The 17,501-nt window shown below is 41.7% G+C and overlaps 1 protein-coding gene and 1 pseudogene across 4 annotated transcripts in view; one reads left to right on the forward strand and one right to left on the reverse strand.

Annotated features, from left to right (window-relative positions):
* The window catches only part of gabbr1a (gamma-aminobutyric acid (GABA) B receptor, 1a), a 78,363-nt gene that overhangs the window by 17,360 nt on the left and 43,502 nt on the right, over window positions 1-17,501 (reverse strand). For all 4 annotated transcript variants that reach the window (XM_061820747.1, XM_061820744.1, XM_061820745.1 and 1 more), the window contains 4 exons: window positions 17,287-17,478; window positions 12,273-12,518; window positions 11,686-11,749; window positions 5,518-5,595 (listed from right to left, as the gene is read on the reverse strand). In XM_061820747.1, the coding sequence (XP_061676731.1) occupies window positions 5,518-5,595; window positions 11,686-11,749; window positions 12,273-12,518; window positions 17,287-17,478 (580 nt within the window). The remainder of the gene's footprint in view (window positions 1-5,517; window positions 5,596-11,685; window positions 11,750-12,272; window positions 12,519-17,286; window positions 17,479-17,501) is intronic.
* LOC133501540 (5S ribosomal RNA) lies at window positions 9,660-9,778 on the forward strand (annotated as a pseudogene).

Consider the following 17,501-nt stretch of genomic DNA (forward strand, 5'->3'; position numbering starts at 1 on the left):
AGGTCGATAAACTACAAAAACAATTATAATAAATATAATCAGTACTGTTAGATTTCATTTTTTCCTTATAAAATGAACATTAAAATTAAAATTAAAAAAATACCCTTCTGCAATATTGGGTTAAAAATGTTGATTTTCCCATTGACTGTAGTTATTTTTATTGCTTAATAAATTGATTTTTTTTTTTTTAAGTAGATAGTTACAAGTTAAAACAAGTACAGTGGACCCCCCCCCCCCCCTTCACACACACACGCAGTACTCACAGTTCAGTACCTGTAGATTGACCGAACCAATGATCCCCCCTGCCCCCCCCTTTTTTTGTTTACATTTTTGGGCAGAAAAAACAAAACCTTTCCAATGCAAATACAAAGGCCGTCAATTATCTAAAGATTTTCACAATTCATGGCCCTACACAGTCCCCACAACCACCCCCCACCCCCACTGGAAATAGCAGGGTCCATTTAAATACATTTTTTTTTTTTAAATGGCTCAGTGTCATGCTTTGGTGGAGAAGGAACTGGTCACCCCCGAAGAAGGTTCATTTCTGTCCATCACACTGCTGAGTCAGCTAATCATTTTAATTACTGCATTACTAATGGTTATTAAATCTAAGGACATTTGAAAAATAGTTTGGGAAAATGACTGTGGTTTGTTCTTTAAAAGTATCTAAGGTTGACTGTCTGGTTGGCAATGTATTCTGATAAATTTGCAGCGTTTTTGTGTATTATCAATCAAACTTTGCTCTGGGGTTGCTGCCGTGTCGACGTTAGTGATATATGGTAGCCCATATAAGGTATCGCGCCAAACTTGAATGATGCAGTGTTTCGTAACTCAAGCAAGATGGCTTGTTTTTTTCATTTTCTGAAAAATAATCATTTTGTAGGTATGAGGAGTCACTGGTGGTGTAGCGGTGCACACGCCTGCCTTTGGTGCGGGCAGCGCGGGATCGATTCCCGCTCGGTGATGGTGTCGATATCTGCCCTGCGACCGACTGGCGGCCAGGTCAGGGTGCAGACCGCCTTTCGCCCGAAGCTAGCTGGGATAGACTCCAGCTTTCCCGTGACCCTCGTGAGGATAAGTGGCTTGGATAATTGACGGATGGATAGGTGTGAGGATTCCACCCATCAGTGACAATATGAATACATAAATGGTGAGAGAACATGCATGTTGTGTGCTAATTAAGAGCGTGTCCCGTGGGGTCTTGAAGACTCAAACGTACAGTACCTATATGAGCCACTCGGAAAATAAATAAATATCCATCCATTTTCTTTGCCGTTTCCCCCTCACAAGGGTCACGGGCCATGGTGGAGCCTATCCCAGCTGTCAACGGGCAGGAGGCGGGGTACACCCTGAACTGGTTGCCAGCCAATTGCAGGGCACATAGAGACAAACGGCCACGCCCACAATCACACCTATGGGCAATTGAGAGTGTCCAATTAATGTCGGATGTTTTTGGGATGCGGAAGGAAACTGGAGTGCCCAGAGGAAACCCACGAAGGCACGGAGAGAACATGAAAACTCCACACAGGCCGGTCCGGGATCGAACTGGGGATCTCAGAACTGTGAGGCCAACGCTTTCAAGCTGATCCACCGTGCCGCCAAATAAATAAATAAATAAAATCAAAAGCCATTTATTGTCATAACATGACTGCGCATACAATGACAAAATGAGCGCAATTCCACAAGGTGCTTCAACCAACATCACAAATATTGGGTCGAAAACATTAAAAGTGAGGTAAAATGTGTGTGTGTGTGTGTGTGTGTTGATGGAGAGACTTGATATTTAATCTATATCTCTCTATCTAATTTTGATATGTGTGAGAAACATAAGCCTGTGTGTATCAACGTGTGAGTTTTTGCGTGTGTGTGGTTAATAATCAAAGAAATATTGATTTTTGTGTCCACAGTATGTGAGAGAAAATAAGGCAGCTACTGTGTAAATGAAATGACAAGACAAAATACTGATATGATGTCTGTTTTATTTTTTAATATGATACAGTATCACTACTTATTAGCCTGATATAGATTTTTGTAACTATGAATGAAAGAAATTGTGTGAGACAGCATTTGTGTGTGTGTGTGTGTGCGCACCTGTGTGCATGTGTCACATTAATATTGTGATGTATCATGTTGTTTCTCTTTTGATACATTTTTGATACCTATGAGCCAAATATAGATGTTTGTCTGTGTGATGGACAGTGAAACTGGATGCTCCAGTGTGTGTTTGTGTGTGTGTGTGTGTGAGCGCCACGTGAAGCTGATGTATCAGATGTCAGCGTTGGTGTCAAGTGTCACCCCCCCCCCCCCCGCCTCATCACCGCGGTAACGCAGCCGATGCGTCAGCGGCGCCATCTGTCTGACAATTCTTGCTTCCCACATGATGCCCGCCTGTCATGTGACATGTGAGACAAAAAAAGTCATGTAAGCGGGACCTCTCGAAGACCTTGAAAATAACAGCGTGGCAGTATAAGAACAGTGTCAGCGCACTTTCTTCGGCCAAACGGCGGCTTACCGAATTACGACTAAATAAACATCCGCAAAACGGTTCACACCTTGTCCTTTGTTGAACCCTTTTTATGCGATAAAACAGAAAGTGCCGTTTGCCAGCCATTATCAAGACGGTGAGAAAACACAGTAGAACGCAAGAAAGCATCCAGAAAATGTCCACCCTCTCCTCCCCTTGTAGTTCTTTAATCAAGCTCAAAGTGATGAACAAAATGTGTTCATTTATCAACTTCATTAGGCGTTTATATTTAATCACACTGTTTTCTATATATAAAACTATGGTTGTTCTCCATAAAAATGTATTTTTTGATGAATATTTTCAGGTATCTTGAACTAATTAATTGGATTTGCATTCATTCCTATGAGAAATATTTCTTTACTTCTCATACAATTCAGTCGAAGTCAGACTTTCTGGCCAGCGCATACAACTCACCGCTCTGCTGGATGTCGTTGCTGTAATTAGCGGGCGCCCTGCACTTGCATCTCTTGAACAAGCCGGTCCGATTTGATCGAGTCTTTCAAAAACACTCCAAAGGCTTTTCTTATAACGCCAGGTGCTTGAGCTGCATGCGGTGAAGCAATTTGGATGGCTTCCTTGCTTCATTTACGAGCCTGTCAGCACATATTACGCACCGCGGGGTTTTTGTGCGGGTGAGGTTGGACTCCCGATTTTGCCTATTCGTCCATCCATCCATTTTCTTTGTCGCTTATCCTCACGAGGCTCGTGGGGAGTGCTGGAGCCTATCCCAGCTGTCAACAGGCAGGAGGCGGGGTTACACCCTGAACTGGTTGCCAGCCATCGCAGGGCACATAGAGACAAAGAGCCACACTCACAATCACACCTACGGGCAATTTAGTGTCCAATTAACGTTGCGTGTTTTTGGGATGTGGGAGGAAACCGGAGGGCCCGGAGGAAACCCAGGCAGGCACTGGGAGAACATGGAAACTTCACACAGGTGGGTCCGGGATTGAACCCGGGACCTCAGAACTGTGGGGCCAACGCTTTCCAGTTGACCCACCGTGCCGCCAATACCTAAATTGCTTATTTCTTTTTTACTTCACTCGAGTAGAGTTATTAATGAAATAACAAAAATATAGATCTATACCAGTAGCTTAGGGTTGTGAAAAAAAAAAAACACACACCTTGGGGCAATTTAGAATGTCCAATTAATGTTGCATGTTTTTTGGGATGTGGGAGGAAACCGGAGTGCCCAGAGGAAACCCACACGGACGGGGCGGGGATCGAACCCGGGTCCTCAGAACTGTGAGGTCAACGATTTACCAGCTGAGGCACCATGCCGCCTTGCCTATTCAAAATGATTAAATTGTTGTCTCTTTATTTTTCCCTTGACAAAGAAGCTCTCCAAAAATGTTCATTTTTGGGGGAGAAAAATGATTTTTCCTAGTTTGTGAGCTTCTTTTTCCCTCTTAACTCGTGAATAAGATGAGCATTTTGACAAAGGCACATACGGATCCACCAGATTTTCAAGATAAAACTTTTTCCAGAGTCTGTTGATTGATAACATTTTTTTTTATCTCTTTCTCTCTCTCTCTGAGGCCCGGTTTTGTTTGGCCCACACTGATTTGCGGCACAACGACAGACAAAACAACAAAACACTTAAGCAGCTTTCTTAATGCCGAGGTGATGATTCTTTTTTTTTTTCGACACACAGGACAATATCTGGATGCCCAGTGCAGGCGTGCGCTTGTGTGTTAAACACCCAGTGTCCTTGATCAAATAAAAAGGTGGAAAGAAAAGAGAGAGGGAAAGAAAAAAACGAGAACATAGTGTTGCCATGGAGACCCAGCTCAGTAACAGTTGCCACAGCGATTAGAACAGAAAGGCGAGCTGAAGTGGTTGTTAGGGCGACCATGGAGACAGAGGGAAGAGAAGGAGGAAAGGAGTGATAGAGGGAGAGGAACGGAGGTCGAGATGAGGGATTGTTAAGGGATAGAACGACAGGACGGAAGGAGGTAGTAATGAAGGGAATGATGGAGAACTATAATAAGGAGACAGGAAGGAACGTATTGATGAAGACGGGGGAGGAGTGATGGAAGCAGAGATGAGGGAGTGATGGGCGAATGAATGACAGAGTAAAGGAGTAAGCTGTGATGGAAGAAGGGGGCGGGGTATAGAGACAGTGGAGGAAAAGGGAGTTAGCGGGGGGGGGGGGGGGGGGCTACGAGGGAGGCTATAACGGACGACGGAAGGAAGAGAAGGAAGAAGAGACGTAAGTAAAGATGAAAGAGTGACAGAGACCGGGGCAGTGAAGGATAGACGAACGGAGAGAAGATGGGAGAGGGAAAGGAGCAAAGGAGGGAAGGAAGGGAAGCGATAAAGGAAGAAAGAGTGATGGAAAGAGTGAATGAGGATGTTACGGCATAAAGGAGGTAGCGAAGGAGAGAATTAAGGAGGTTGAGATGGGAGGAAGAAGTGAAGGAGTAGTGAAAAAAAGTAAGCGTCAAAGTAAGCAAGCAAAGAGGAGAAACACGGAGAGAAAGAAAAGAATCAAGGCAGTAGCAAAGAAAGAATTAACTCGGGTCGTGTACAAAGGCGTCAAACGGACCTTAGTGAGCAACAACTTCCTCACTTCCTCTCTACAAAGTGCCTTTGAGTGAATAAACTTGCTTTCAACAGCAAGACATAAAAAAAAATAAAATAAAATAATAATAATAAAAAAGGTCAGGTCTCCATGGGGGCAAGCTGCACTAATCAGTGGCAAGCTCAGTCCAAATGTGTCAGCGCACCAGGGACACCAAACCCCCCCCACCAAAAAAAAAAAAAAATTGGCCTGGATGACCTCAAAAACAACACGATCGGAAACTACACTGAGGGGCAAAAGTATTGGGACACAAGCAAAGAAAATAACGCTTCATTTTTCTGTCCTCTGATTGGTCGCTCAAAGCAAAACACGTATGCAAAAGTCAGCGAGCTTTCGTATATTTCATATATTCAACGATTTATGTATTAATGTCATGTTGCTCAATAAATCCACCTTGTACACTACTCACCGATCCACACGTCGTTGCCGAACCACGACAGATTCTTCTGGGAGCTGTCGTAGTAGCCGATCTTCTTGTAGCTGCCCCCTGGTGGAGGGAGAAAAAGTTTCGAAGCATGGAAAAAAAACAACATGGTTTTAAGGTTTTGTTTTACAAATACAGAGCACCCATCCATGCATTTTCTGTCCTGCAAATCTTCCTATTTAACAGCAATTTTATTCATTTTTATATATGCATTATTCATTTGACATATTATTGTTTTTCATGCTTTAGTTATTTATGTATTTTTTTTAATTTAATTTAGGGCATTTGTAATTATTTAATGCATTACTTACCTTACCGTAATAATTAATTAATTTAATAATTGCAGTAATTTATTTTGTGGCAATTTTATTTACTCTGTCTTGTTTAATTGCATTTGTATTTATTTCAGTCAGTTTTAATCATTCAATGGCCTTTTTTTCCATTCAATGGCATTTTTATTTATTTAAGGTCTTACTTATCTTTTCTTTTAAATTTGACTTATTTTTTGTTAAAGTAACAGCATGAAAGATTATATAAAACGTAACATCTGCCAATTTTATATTTCTCTCTCTGAGGGCTTTTGTGTATATATATATATTTTTTCTTTCGGCTTGTCCCGTTAGGGGTCGCCACAGCATATATATATATATATATATATAATATATATATATATAATTTACATGACCATAATTTACAGCCTATAAGGCGCAACCTTTTTCCACACGCTTTCAACCCTGCGGCTTATGCGGTGATGCGGCTAATTGCATGTTTTCCAACAGCCGCAAGGGGGCACTCGAGCGGAAAAGGTAAACCTGAGACCGGTGGAATATATGTGCCGAGGAAATGATTTTTACTGGAATGTTTTTTTTTTTTAACCGGCCCTGTTAGCACCACGCTAGTGTGAGCACTGTGCTACCGTGTTGCTGCTGTGTTACTGCCCCGCCTCAGTGATTTAGGTACTTTTATTTTTTAACCGACCCAGTTAGTGCTATGCTACCGTGTTGCTACTGTATAGCTGCCGCGGCTGTTTTTATTTTTACCGGTATCGTTATGTTTTTTTTTTTTTTTTACCAGGCGTGTTCGTGCTACCGTGTAGTTGCTCTGTTAAGCTATGCTAAGCTATTAAAAATTTGAAAACTCTTTCTGTGTACCGTCTTTCTTTGTAAATATATCCTGTTTTAATATGGGGCCTTGTGCCTTTTACACAGGTGCGGCTTATGTATGTACCAAATTGTATTTCCTTTACAAATGTACTGGGCGAGGTTTACAATCAGGTGTGCACTGTAGGCCGGAAATTGCGGTATATGTTAGCATAGAGTTAACATTATGTGTTAGCATCAAGCTAACGGATTTTTCATTCAATGAAATCTGTATGTTTGGTCAAACATTTCAGTGTTTGAATATAAAAAGTTGAATTCTATTTTGCTTCATGTTACTTTTTCAGTCAACATAAATTGAGCATAAATAAACAGCTTGTCTCATATTCGGAGAACTGTGCGCAGGAGTCTTGTTTTCATTTCCTCAAAGTGATGTTATACGAGAGTCTTCCATTTTTTTTCCCATTCAACAGGTGTTAAAGAATACTTTAGAAAGTGTCTTTTAATCAGTACAAATGTGTTTAAAGCATGTGGGAATGGAGAAAACAAATTTAAAATGTATATATTTTTTTAAGTGGTCTCTCTGAATCTAATAATTGTCACCTTTCGTGGGTAGGCTGGTGATCTATTCCCGCGATAAATGGGGGTTCACTATGTACACATCCTCTGTCCAGCCTGCTCAGTACAATACAATACTTCATCATTAAAAAAAACACTCTTTTTACACCTTTTTGGATTGTGTAGTAGTTCCCTTCATTCCAGCACTTTTATGTTAAGAATGAAAATGTGCCAGACGAAAGGTGGATCAGGAAAGCAGAAGTGAAGAAGGATAAACACAAAGGAATGTGAGAAGGAAAAAAAGGAGCTTATGTAGCAGCCTTGACCGAGAATACTGATGAGCTCCCTCGCAACGACGTTTTTTTTTTTTTTTCCAAGTCAGGTCATTTTATTGTGAAGGCCATATTACCTCTAACACCTCCGCACAGCCGACGTGAGGCTGGAGTGTGAAGGAGGCTCATCTTTTCAGGAAGTGCAGGAGAGAGGGAATAATAATCATCCTTAAAAGTCACTAAGTGACAAACCGGAGCCTGGTGGCCGGTCGAGCTAATCCCGCATCAAACCGCATCAAGCACGCTGCAATTATAGACGACACGCGGGGCAGCAGAAGATGTTTGTGACTTTTGCCCAAAAAAAAAAAAAAAAAAAAAAAAAAAAAGGATTTGCTCTGACATGAGTCGAGAATCCAAACTTGAAAAATACTCCCTGTATCATTTCATTAGCAACCCACCCTTGCAAGGTAGGATAAAAGGGGTAAAATGTCGCCCCGTGCTTTAAATGCTGGGGGGAAGATGTGCGAAACATTTTCCAAAAAGGATTTGCTTTGACATGAGCGGAATATTCCACAATTGAAAAATCTCTTGAAATGCACAGCATCATTTCTGTAGTAAGGCACTATTAAATAATACATTAAAACAGAATGAAATGTTGTAGCGTGCTTTGAATAGTGACAAAGACATTTGCAACAAAAAGATTTTCTTGAAAATTTGAAGACACTCCACGCTTGAAAACTACTCTCGATGACATTTTAGTAGTGAGGCATCCTTACAAGAATATTGGGGGAGGGATAAAGAGTTGCTGCATGCTTTGAACAGGGGGGAAAACATATTTGCAAATTCACTCGCAAAAAGTCTTTACTCAAACAAGGGCAGAGAATCTACCTTTAAAAAATATGCCCTCTATGCACATTATCATTCACGGCAAAGCACACTTACAGAATAAAGTCCAACTGTCAGTGTGTGGGGCGGGTTTTGTGCTGGCGTGGCAGCTTTTGAGTGCCACGTCGTCTGCCCTGAGTGTGCGGATGTCACGCAGGGAAAGGCAGAGCAGTGAGGATGAGGTATTTGTATTTTGTTATTTTTTGAAGTGTGACTTGACTTGGACCAAGGCTTAAGGGTACAGGGAGTCCTCGGGTTAAGACAGTTTCGACCTAAGACGTTTCGACTTTACAACGCCCGTCCCCCGTCCGCCATTTTGTCTGGCTAATGCTTGTTCGTGTTTGTGCGCCGGGAGTATCTTTGCATTTTTTGCTCTCCTTTATAGACATTATCGCCCCAAAGAAGAAAGCTGTGTCTTTTAACAATGCTTCTGAAGCCATAAGAAAATTCGTTACCATGGAAACGAAGCTCATGATCATAAAAAGATTGGAGAAAGGAGAGGCAGCAACACCACCGCGGTGTCAATTATTAAAGACGAAGCCCATATTTTAGCGCATGTGAAGGGTTCCGTTCCTATGTCGGATACAATTATCACAAAACGAGGTTCTTTCCTACTTATCGAGATCGAGAGGATTAAGGACCAGGTTCCTTCGCGATAGCCAAGCACAGCCTCCCCTTCTTCTTCTCCATCCACCCCTCAGCAGTTTAATTCAATATATTTGTTTTTTATACAAAGTATTTTGATGTAAATTCTGACTTTAATGGTGGAATTAGACTTATGTAGAAATTCCAGTTAAGGAACGGATCTCAGTCGTAGACTGAGGACTCCCAGTACTGAGTTGCTGCCTTCAGATGAGCCAGTGGGATATAGTCCAGCCAACGGTGGCTTTTGCCGTTCAAACATTTAGTTACTGTATGAGTAGGGCATAAGAAACACGCTAGACCAGGGCTGCTCAATGCGTCGTAAAAAAACGTCAGCCAATGTTCCCTCCAAACTGCGCACGTGCGCAATTGTGTACTGCTGATGCAGTCTCTTCGCGGAAATTCTGCGTTGCGAGCAAAAAAATAACTATAATCCAATGCAAATTGAAAGTATAACATACAGCTACACCGTTTGTGGTTGATTGTGATGAGTGAGGGATGACTGGTTGTTACATCCAATGGCACAATTCACATACGTACTGTAAAAAAATGAATGAAATGGTTTCTTTTAGGCAGCACACAGAACTTTTATCTAACAACAACCGCTGCTCCGCCACCCCCCTGCTCTCAAAGACGTACACTCATAATTACAAATCTTGCAGTACTTACGCAGGCTTATGGCCAAGCTAGCCTGAGAACGCCCGATCTCGTCAGATCTCGGAAGCTAAGTGGGTTTAGCCCTGGTTAGTACTTGGATGGGAGACCGCCTGGGAATAACAGGTGCTCTAAGCTTCTCTCCCAGGCTAAATGCAGAGGGGTTGCATCAGGAAGGGCATCCGGCGTAAAACTGTGCCAAACAAATGTGCATTCATCTAAGATGACACGCTGAGGCAACCCCTGACGGGACAAGTCGAAAGGAAACGAAGAAGACAGTACTTACGCGGCCCATCAATGTGTTTTATAACGACAGCGTCCACCACCGCTGCTTTAGTTAGCAACGCGGTCTGGGCAACGTAGAACAAAGACGAGCTAGACATGGCGCTTATGTTTACTTTCGATATTAATGGAGAAAGTTACAAAAAGAAATGCCGGTGTTTTAAGATGCAATGACTGTCGGAGTATGTGAATAATCGAAGAAAAAGTGGTTAAACTGGACGAAATTTTCTCTTTTCCGAGTGGGAAAGGTCTGGTCCGAAGCCAAGGTAGAAAGTGCACGATGAGATGGTGTGTCATTTTCAAATTCCACCCTGGCACCCCCATCATCGGTAACTCGTGAGAGGCTGGCTGTTTGAAAAGTAGATCTTGGGGTAAAAAAGTCTGGGCTCCCCTGTGCTAGACCAAGCAGAGTCCATCTTCCAGGTTGGTGTTTGAAATTTGACACAATTGAGCAGGACACTCCCAACATGCTTTGCAGCAAGGTCCCTAAAGTTGGAAAGGATGCTGGGAGGAAGTAAATAGTGTTAAAAGTGCAGATTTTGAGTCAATTTTTTCTTGAGTCATTCTTTTATTTTGCTAGCTATGCTACTCTGTTTGCTGTGGCGCTGTTTCGATGTGACACCGTGAGTGTGAACAACAACAAAAATATTTTCAATGGTTTTCAAAGAGATCGGATGGCGATCAGTCCAGTGTGTACCACGCCTCCTGCCTGCAGCTAGCTGGGATAGGCTCCAACATGCCCGCAACCCTTGTGAGGATACGCGGAACAAAAAATTAATAGATAGATGGTTGAATGGATGGTTTGTAATGAGACACTTTCTCATGAGGCATAATGATCCTTGAAATCTCTTCTACGGAAATTATGTTTTTCTCAACAAAACACTTGACTTTAAAGACTTAAAACCTCGCCTCAAATATAATTAATATTTGATGCGTATTTCAGACTGAAGTAGTTTAAAAAGATTTAATCATTTAGAGTGTGTGTGTGTGTGTGTGTGTGTGTGTGTGTGTGTTGGAACATCAAAAATGTCAGAAAATGTCATTTTTAGTAGCAAGGAATCCTATCCAAAAAAAAAAAAAACTGTACAACCGCTGAAATTTTGCTCTATTTTCCTTTTTATGTTAAAGTTACTAAGTAATATGTTTTGCATTATTTCCATTTCGCCCAGCATTCTACATTTTAAATCCCAAAAAAACCTTCAAATGAATGAGAGATTCGACACAAAAAAAGTTGTGCAGCTTTCAAATTTCAACTTCAAAATATTTCATCCATAAAAGACATCTTGGAAATAGTTTTTTTTTCTTCCAAAATTCACAAATTTTCCCGAAAAATTCACAAATGAAAAACTTTTTTTTTTTTTATAATTACCTCTTCCTTCTACATTGCTTGACTGCTTTAAACCTTTGCAACTTTAAAATACTCAGATGAATCAAGTCATTTGAAGAATTGTTAATCACATTTCCCATATACCCAAAGTTCCACACCAAAATTCACAAATGAAAAGATATTTGACATTGTCTTTCCACATTTCTGAACCGATCCTAACTCACATGTATGGAAGTAAATTAGAAATGTAAAGTGATCACATTTTCAATAGTTGCTCCAATTCGCTGTCTAAAATTCACCATCTGTGCCAACAGGCAGGGTTACTTAACTTAGACAGCGAATTGTAGCCAGTTGAATTGTTAACATTGAAAAGTTACACTGAAATACAACTATTGAAAATGTGATCACAGTTTTTGATTTAAAAGTGACACTGTACCTTGTAGCTGCTCAATGAGGGTCATGGCCATCCTGGAACCCTGAGCATCGAACACCACCTGGCCCTATAAAAACAAAAGGACACGTTTCAAGACAATAACAAATCCGTTAGCTTCTGGTAAATTTTCCATGGGAAGTTATGTTGAGGTGAATTAAGGTTCCACTATAATTGCATGTCATCTGGTTGTTTAAATCAGGACTATGATCAAATATATTTCCATAACTATATTTAGGTTCACGATTAAGAGGATAACTTAAAATACTAGTAAATTCATGATTTTTTTTTCATAATTCTGTTGGAAAAGTGCCATCCATTCACGCATTTATCTGAGCAATTATCCAACTTTGAAAATTTCCAGAATTTTGAAACCCATGATTAGACTTGCATTAATTGGACACTCTAAATTGCCCCTAGGTGTGATTATGAGTGCGGCTGTTTGTCTCTATGTTCCTTGCGATTGGCTGTCAACTAGTTCAGGGTGCACCCCGCCTCCTGCCCGTTGAATGCCGGGATAGGCTCCAGCACTCCCTGCGACCCTCGTGAGGATAAGCGGCGAAGAAAATGGATGGATGGATGATTAGACTTACTGAAACGCCCTCAAAAGAGCTGGTGTTGAGCGCGCGGTAGATCTCGGACGTGATGTCTTTGTTGTTGTAGTTGAAGTCCTCCAGCCTCCGCCCCTTGGCTTTGAGTGGCGCCACCGTCTTATTGAGGGCCAGCGCCAGGGCCCAAATGGCGTCATAGGCCAGGGGGGCCTCCTGGAAGCCACCTGTCTCCTCGGGGTTCATGCCGCCCAGGCGGGACATCAAGGCAGCCAAAAACTCCTGGGATGTCTAAGGGGGGGATGGAAAACAGATGGAATTTGAAGGATTTAAACGTGCCATAATTTAAGTTAGAGGGCGGGTTTCCGGGCCGAATAAGAGCACCACTGTAGGGCTAATTCCTCATCCACCCTCCTGCAACGATGCACATTTTGCAATATTTTCATGTTTCTGAAAGTAGCCGTATCAAGGGCACAGGCATTTAAATGAGTTTTCGAGGGGGGAGTTTGAAATTTTCAAAATCAATTTTTGTCACATTTGGTCAAATTGTCAGTAACCTTAATGCATGACTGAAATGATCTGTGAAATAAGAAACGATGTGGTATTAGCAACACTTCTGCTTGACAGACACCTTTATCACCTCTTTCTATTTTTATATTGGTTGCAAATTGCACATTACCAAATTTCTGCACGTGTTGGTCCATCAGCAGAAGTTTGTGCCAGGATTTAATTTAGAGTTTTTGATTCCGAGCCTAATAACTTGCGTTGGCCCGGGTCAATTTGGGGCCTAATTGCAATTCCACCATGTGGTTGATTACTTGGGAAAAGTAATAGCAGAGCCAATGTCATGCGGATGCGCGTTGTGCCAAGTTTTTTTCACGTTTCTGCATGCTGCAGTTCAGGAGCACAAGCGTTTAAAATTTTTCTGCCATTTAAGTTTTGGAGCTTGATTTGATTCAGGTCGTGTTAGGACAGAATATTAACGCCTCCTTATGGCCAGTTGTTTTTTTTTTTTTTTTTTCTAATAAGGTAATAGCACCGCTAATGCTGCAAGGATGAATGTTCTGCCAAATTTGCAAAATCTGCACCCAGTGGCTCAGGGGTGCAAAATATTGCCACGAGAACAAAGAAGAAAGAGAGTAATATGTCAATCAATCCATATTTGTCTCCCTGAGATGTAATGATGAACACAATATCAGATTAAGTCTGGTAGAATTCGATCCAAACACCTCGCCACCTGTTTTGGGGCGTAAATAAGCCCCGGGTGATTTGTCAAATTCCGTCCTCTCGGCAGCGAGCAATTAAGATAATCTGCGAGCGCCCGCGCGTGACGGCAGATTATTGCTCGCAATCATCAAGATGTCCCAAAGGATTCCCCACGAGGCCCACGCACTTGGCAATTCGGCTCTCTGACAAGTCCAATTCATTAAAAGATTGCACCTTGGCATTTAAACGTGACGCGCCGTCCCACCGCCTCCAGTGCTCGCCACGTCGGGCCAAGAAATACGCCAATTTCAAACTCGCAAATTGAATTGGAAATAGGGCGATTGTGCGGATGCGTCTATCTGGGACACCCCGTGGAGGAGTGCATCGGCGGTTAAGCAGCAGGTAGTGGCAGGTGCACTTTTTAATACAAACAACAGCTGCGAGGGAGGGAGAGGAAAAAAAAGGTGCAAAGCCAAGGCGGGTAAACAAGAAGAATAAAAGTCAACAGAGCGGCAGTTAGAAAAGGTCAATGGGAAGACTTGAAGCCCGAAAACCGTCATACAAAACAAAACAAAAACACACACAATTCTTTTCCAGATCGTCATTGTTGGAAATAAGCCTTGTATGTCCAAATATGGTCAATTTCATATTGTCCCACAATTGTCTGTTCCTATATTCAGGGGTAGAATGACCAATTTGGAAAAAACACAGAAAATGTCTGCCTTTGGCACGAATTTTTTTTTTTTATAAAACACATTGTTAAATAGTGATCTCTGCTTACTTCTAACAGTGTAAATACAGGGCAATCATAACATTTTGAAAACTGAAAATATGATTCCAAGCAACCAAAATCATTTTGCCAAACTTCCCACAAAAATGTAGATATGGTTCTTGGGACGGGAATGACGCAGATTCTGACAAGCGAGCTAGAGGCCTGCCTGGACGTCGAAGCTCGACTCGCGGCCTGCCGCCGGAGCTCACGGCCTTTAGCCTAGCTTCGGCGTCCGGGCCTAACTGCCTCCGCCGCCCGGAAGCTCGGCTCACGGCCGGCCGCCGGAGCTCACTCGTCAGACTCCGCGTCATTCCCGTCCGAAGAACCATGCGCGGCTGCCGGCCTGGAGCTCCCGGAGTCCTTAGTTTAAGCAATCATGTTGCTAGTACGCCTCAGAGTAGTCAGACTCTGTGTCATTCCACCCGAAGAACCATCCGAATATTCAACATTAATTACAGCCACAGGTCCAAATCTGTATGGAAGTATTCCTCCGTCTTCCCGATCAACCGATACTGCTATTTTTTCATCAGATGAGGATAAATATGAGAAATCGGCGCTGGGCATAAATGGTGTACCATGTAATCGAGCCTTCGTTGCGGCACGGTACACGTCACACACGCCCACGTAGATCATGTGACTCGCGAAAATGGCAGCGCCCCTGAAAAGTCGTAGTTGTCGAGAAAAATCTTTTCAAAACACTATTAAATGAGAGAGGATTGAGCATCACATTGTCACAATTGAGTACACATTACATGACTTATTGAATGCAAAGCACTGGATTTCCCCTTTAAATTGAACTCCCTGAGGATTAATAAATTAACAATTAGAATTGTTACCCTGGCATTTAAAGACTGAGAGTGAGAAAATTATTGAATATTGATAATTTTGAACAAAGCTTAAATTGATTAAAGAATTCAAGCCAAAAAACACAACAAATATGAACAAATAATGTTTTCATCATGGTTTGTTTGTGTACCTTTTCTGGCAACGAAGGTCTCCAAACGGTGACACATTTGAGGAAGATATCCTCGTTTTAAAAAAGCAAAATATGGTCAACCCACTTAAGAGGCTTAAGACCACATCAATGCTGAGATGAGGAACAGGAAAATGCTGACCAAAAAAAATAACAATAAAAAAAACGAAAGATGAGAAAAAATCCTCCTTCTGTTGCGGAGATTTAGCCAACACATTGTTGATAAAGAGCTCAGAATATTTATCGGTGGCTAAACGCTGGGGTGCAGTATCTGTGCAAGTAAATACTTTTACATGACAATGACTAACTTGAATAAATTTCACATTGGCGACCATACAACTAAACTATTGCCAACGCTACAAATAACCTGGGGGAAAAAATGGATTTATAATCTTTGAATAAGTCTTATTTTCATAGAAAGCACAAGGATAATAGCTAGCAGCACCTAGAACTGATCTTAGCAAATCACTCCGTGAAAATTATATTAATCTTCTTTATTAAGCCTTCTGTCTTCTGTAGAAACATGAGGTTAAATATTAGCGGCCTGACAGCAAACGTTCGTTAGCAAACTACCAAGTAAAAATCTGATATTGATCATTTAAAATATCATCTGAAGATGATAACTAGCAAAACGTAAAGCTTATGTCACCTTCCACAACACATTGTTTACTGTATCATCTAAATTAAGCCTTCGATTTTGTGGAAACAAGAGGCTTAATAGCTAGCTGCACTTACCGCTAATGCTAGTTGGCAAAACACTGTTTAAAAATGTGATATTTAGTTTCATCAAGAGTCTTACAGTACATTCACACAAAAGAGAAGACTAACAGCTAGCAGCCCATGTAACTAACGATCATGAGTAGACCATGAAGAAAAAAAAATGCTACATTTGTTACCTGAATTCAATCCATTTTCCGAGCTAGCAACATTATGAAGCAAATCTAACAATGGGTTATTGACTGTATCATCTAAAATAAGTCTAATTCTCCAAGAAAACACAAGCCTGGGAAGTTAAAGATGTCACCTCGCAATCCCCTTCTCATACAGATTTAATAATATGACATTATTCAGTGTATTTTCTATGCTAGCAAAGTTAATAGCAAGAAGCACCTTGAGGGAATGTTAGGTAGAAAATCACTATGTAAAATTATAATGTATTATTACTATCTAATTATTACAGAGTTAAATATTACTTAATCGCTAGCGGACCTGCCGGCAAATGGAAATTAGCGAAATGAGGAGGTAATATTTTTCATTTGAATCAAGTCTTTTCTTCTGAGGTAGCTAACACCTAACAAGACTAAAAGCTGAGCTAGCAAGCCACTTAGCAGGCAGATACAAAAATGTGACATTTATCATTTGAAGTAGGTCTTTGAAGTAAGCAGTTAAAAACCAATATCTGGTGGCACCAACCGCTAATCCTAACCAGCAATCACATCTGCAATCTCTGCTCTCGTTTGGCCGCCCTAAATGTCACAAATCGTCCAAACAGTTACTGGAGGACCAAGTCAGAGGCGAGTCATTAAAATTCCGCCAAGTGTCGGAATAAGAATGATAATGTCATACATTTTACGACAAACTATCCAATTAAAGCGGCGGTTCTGCCCGGGGACGGAACTGGCGACAACCTTAATAAACTCCACAGCATTAATAGCGCAGCAATAACAGCGTGGTGCTTATCGCCGTGTAAAATAACACACAGGTGATAATGGACTTTGCCAAGCAGACTGTCTGAACTGGGAATATTTTTTCCATTATGTAGCCATAATTTACAGATATGTTAAACGGTGACCTGCCATTGGATGTCGAGCGAGCAGTTCAAGTTGTACCCTGACTCTCAGCCGAAATCAACTGGGATAGGCACAAACTCAATCACTTCGCCACATGTAGTGAGGATATAGCGGATGTTAAAGCACTGAAGTGTTTTTTCCCCGCAAAGAAACCAATAAACTCACAAAAATTTGTAATATTAAGGAAAATTGTTTTTTTTTTTACATATAAAGAATCTGTTAAGAGAATTCAGTTTTCCCTTGTTTTTAAGACGATTCGACTGTGGAAAAACAACAAGGGAAGGCAACCCAAATTGTTTCGGTTTGTTATTTGCCTACCATGTTGGAGACGCCCCGGACGGTCTCGGGGTTGAGCATGACGATCTCGGTGGTGACGTGACCCTCCACGGCCTCCGTCATGTTCTCCACGGTGCAGTTGATGGCCGGGTCCTTGATCTTGAACCAGTTGTCGGCGTACCAGCCGATCAGGAACCAGACGTACTTCTTCCCGTAGAGCTTCTCCTTGAACACCTGCGGGGAGGCGGCATGGGAGG

Source organism: Syngnathoides biaculeatus, chromosome 5 (assembly GCF_019802595.1).
Source record: "Syngnathoides biaculeatus isolate LvHL_M chromosome 5, ASM1980259v1, whole genome shotgun sequence".
NCBI classification, from domain to species: domain Eukaryota; kingdom Metazoa; phylum Chordata; class Actinopteri; order Syngnathiformes; family Syngnathidae; genus Syngnathoides; species Syngnathoides biaculeatus.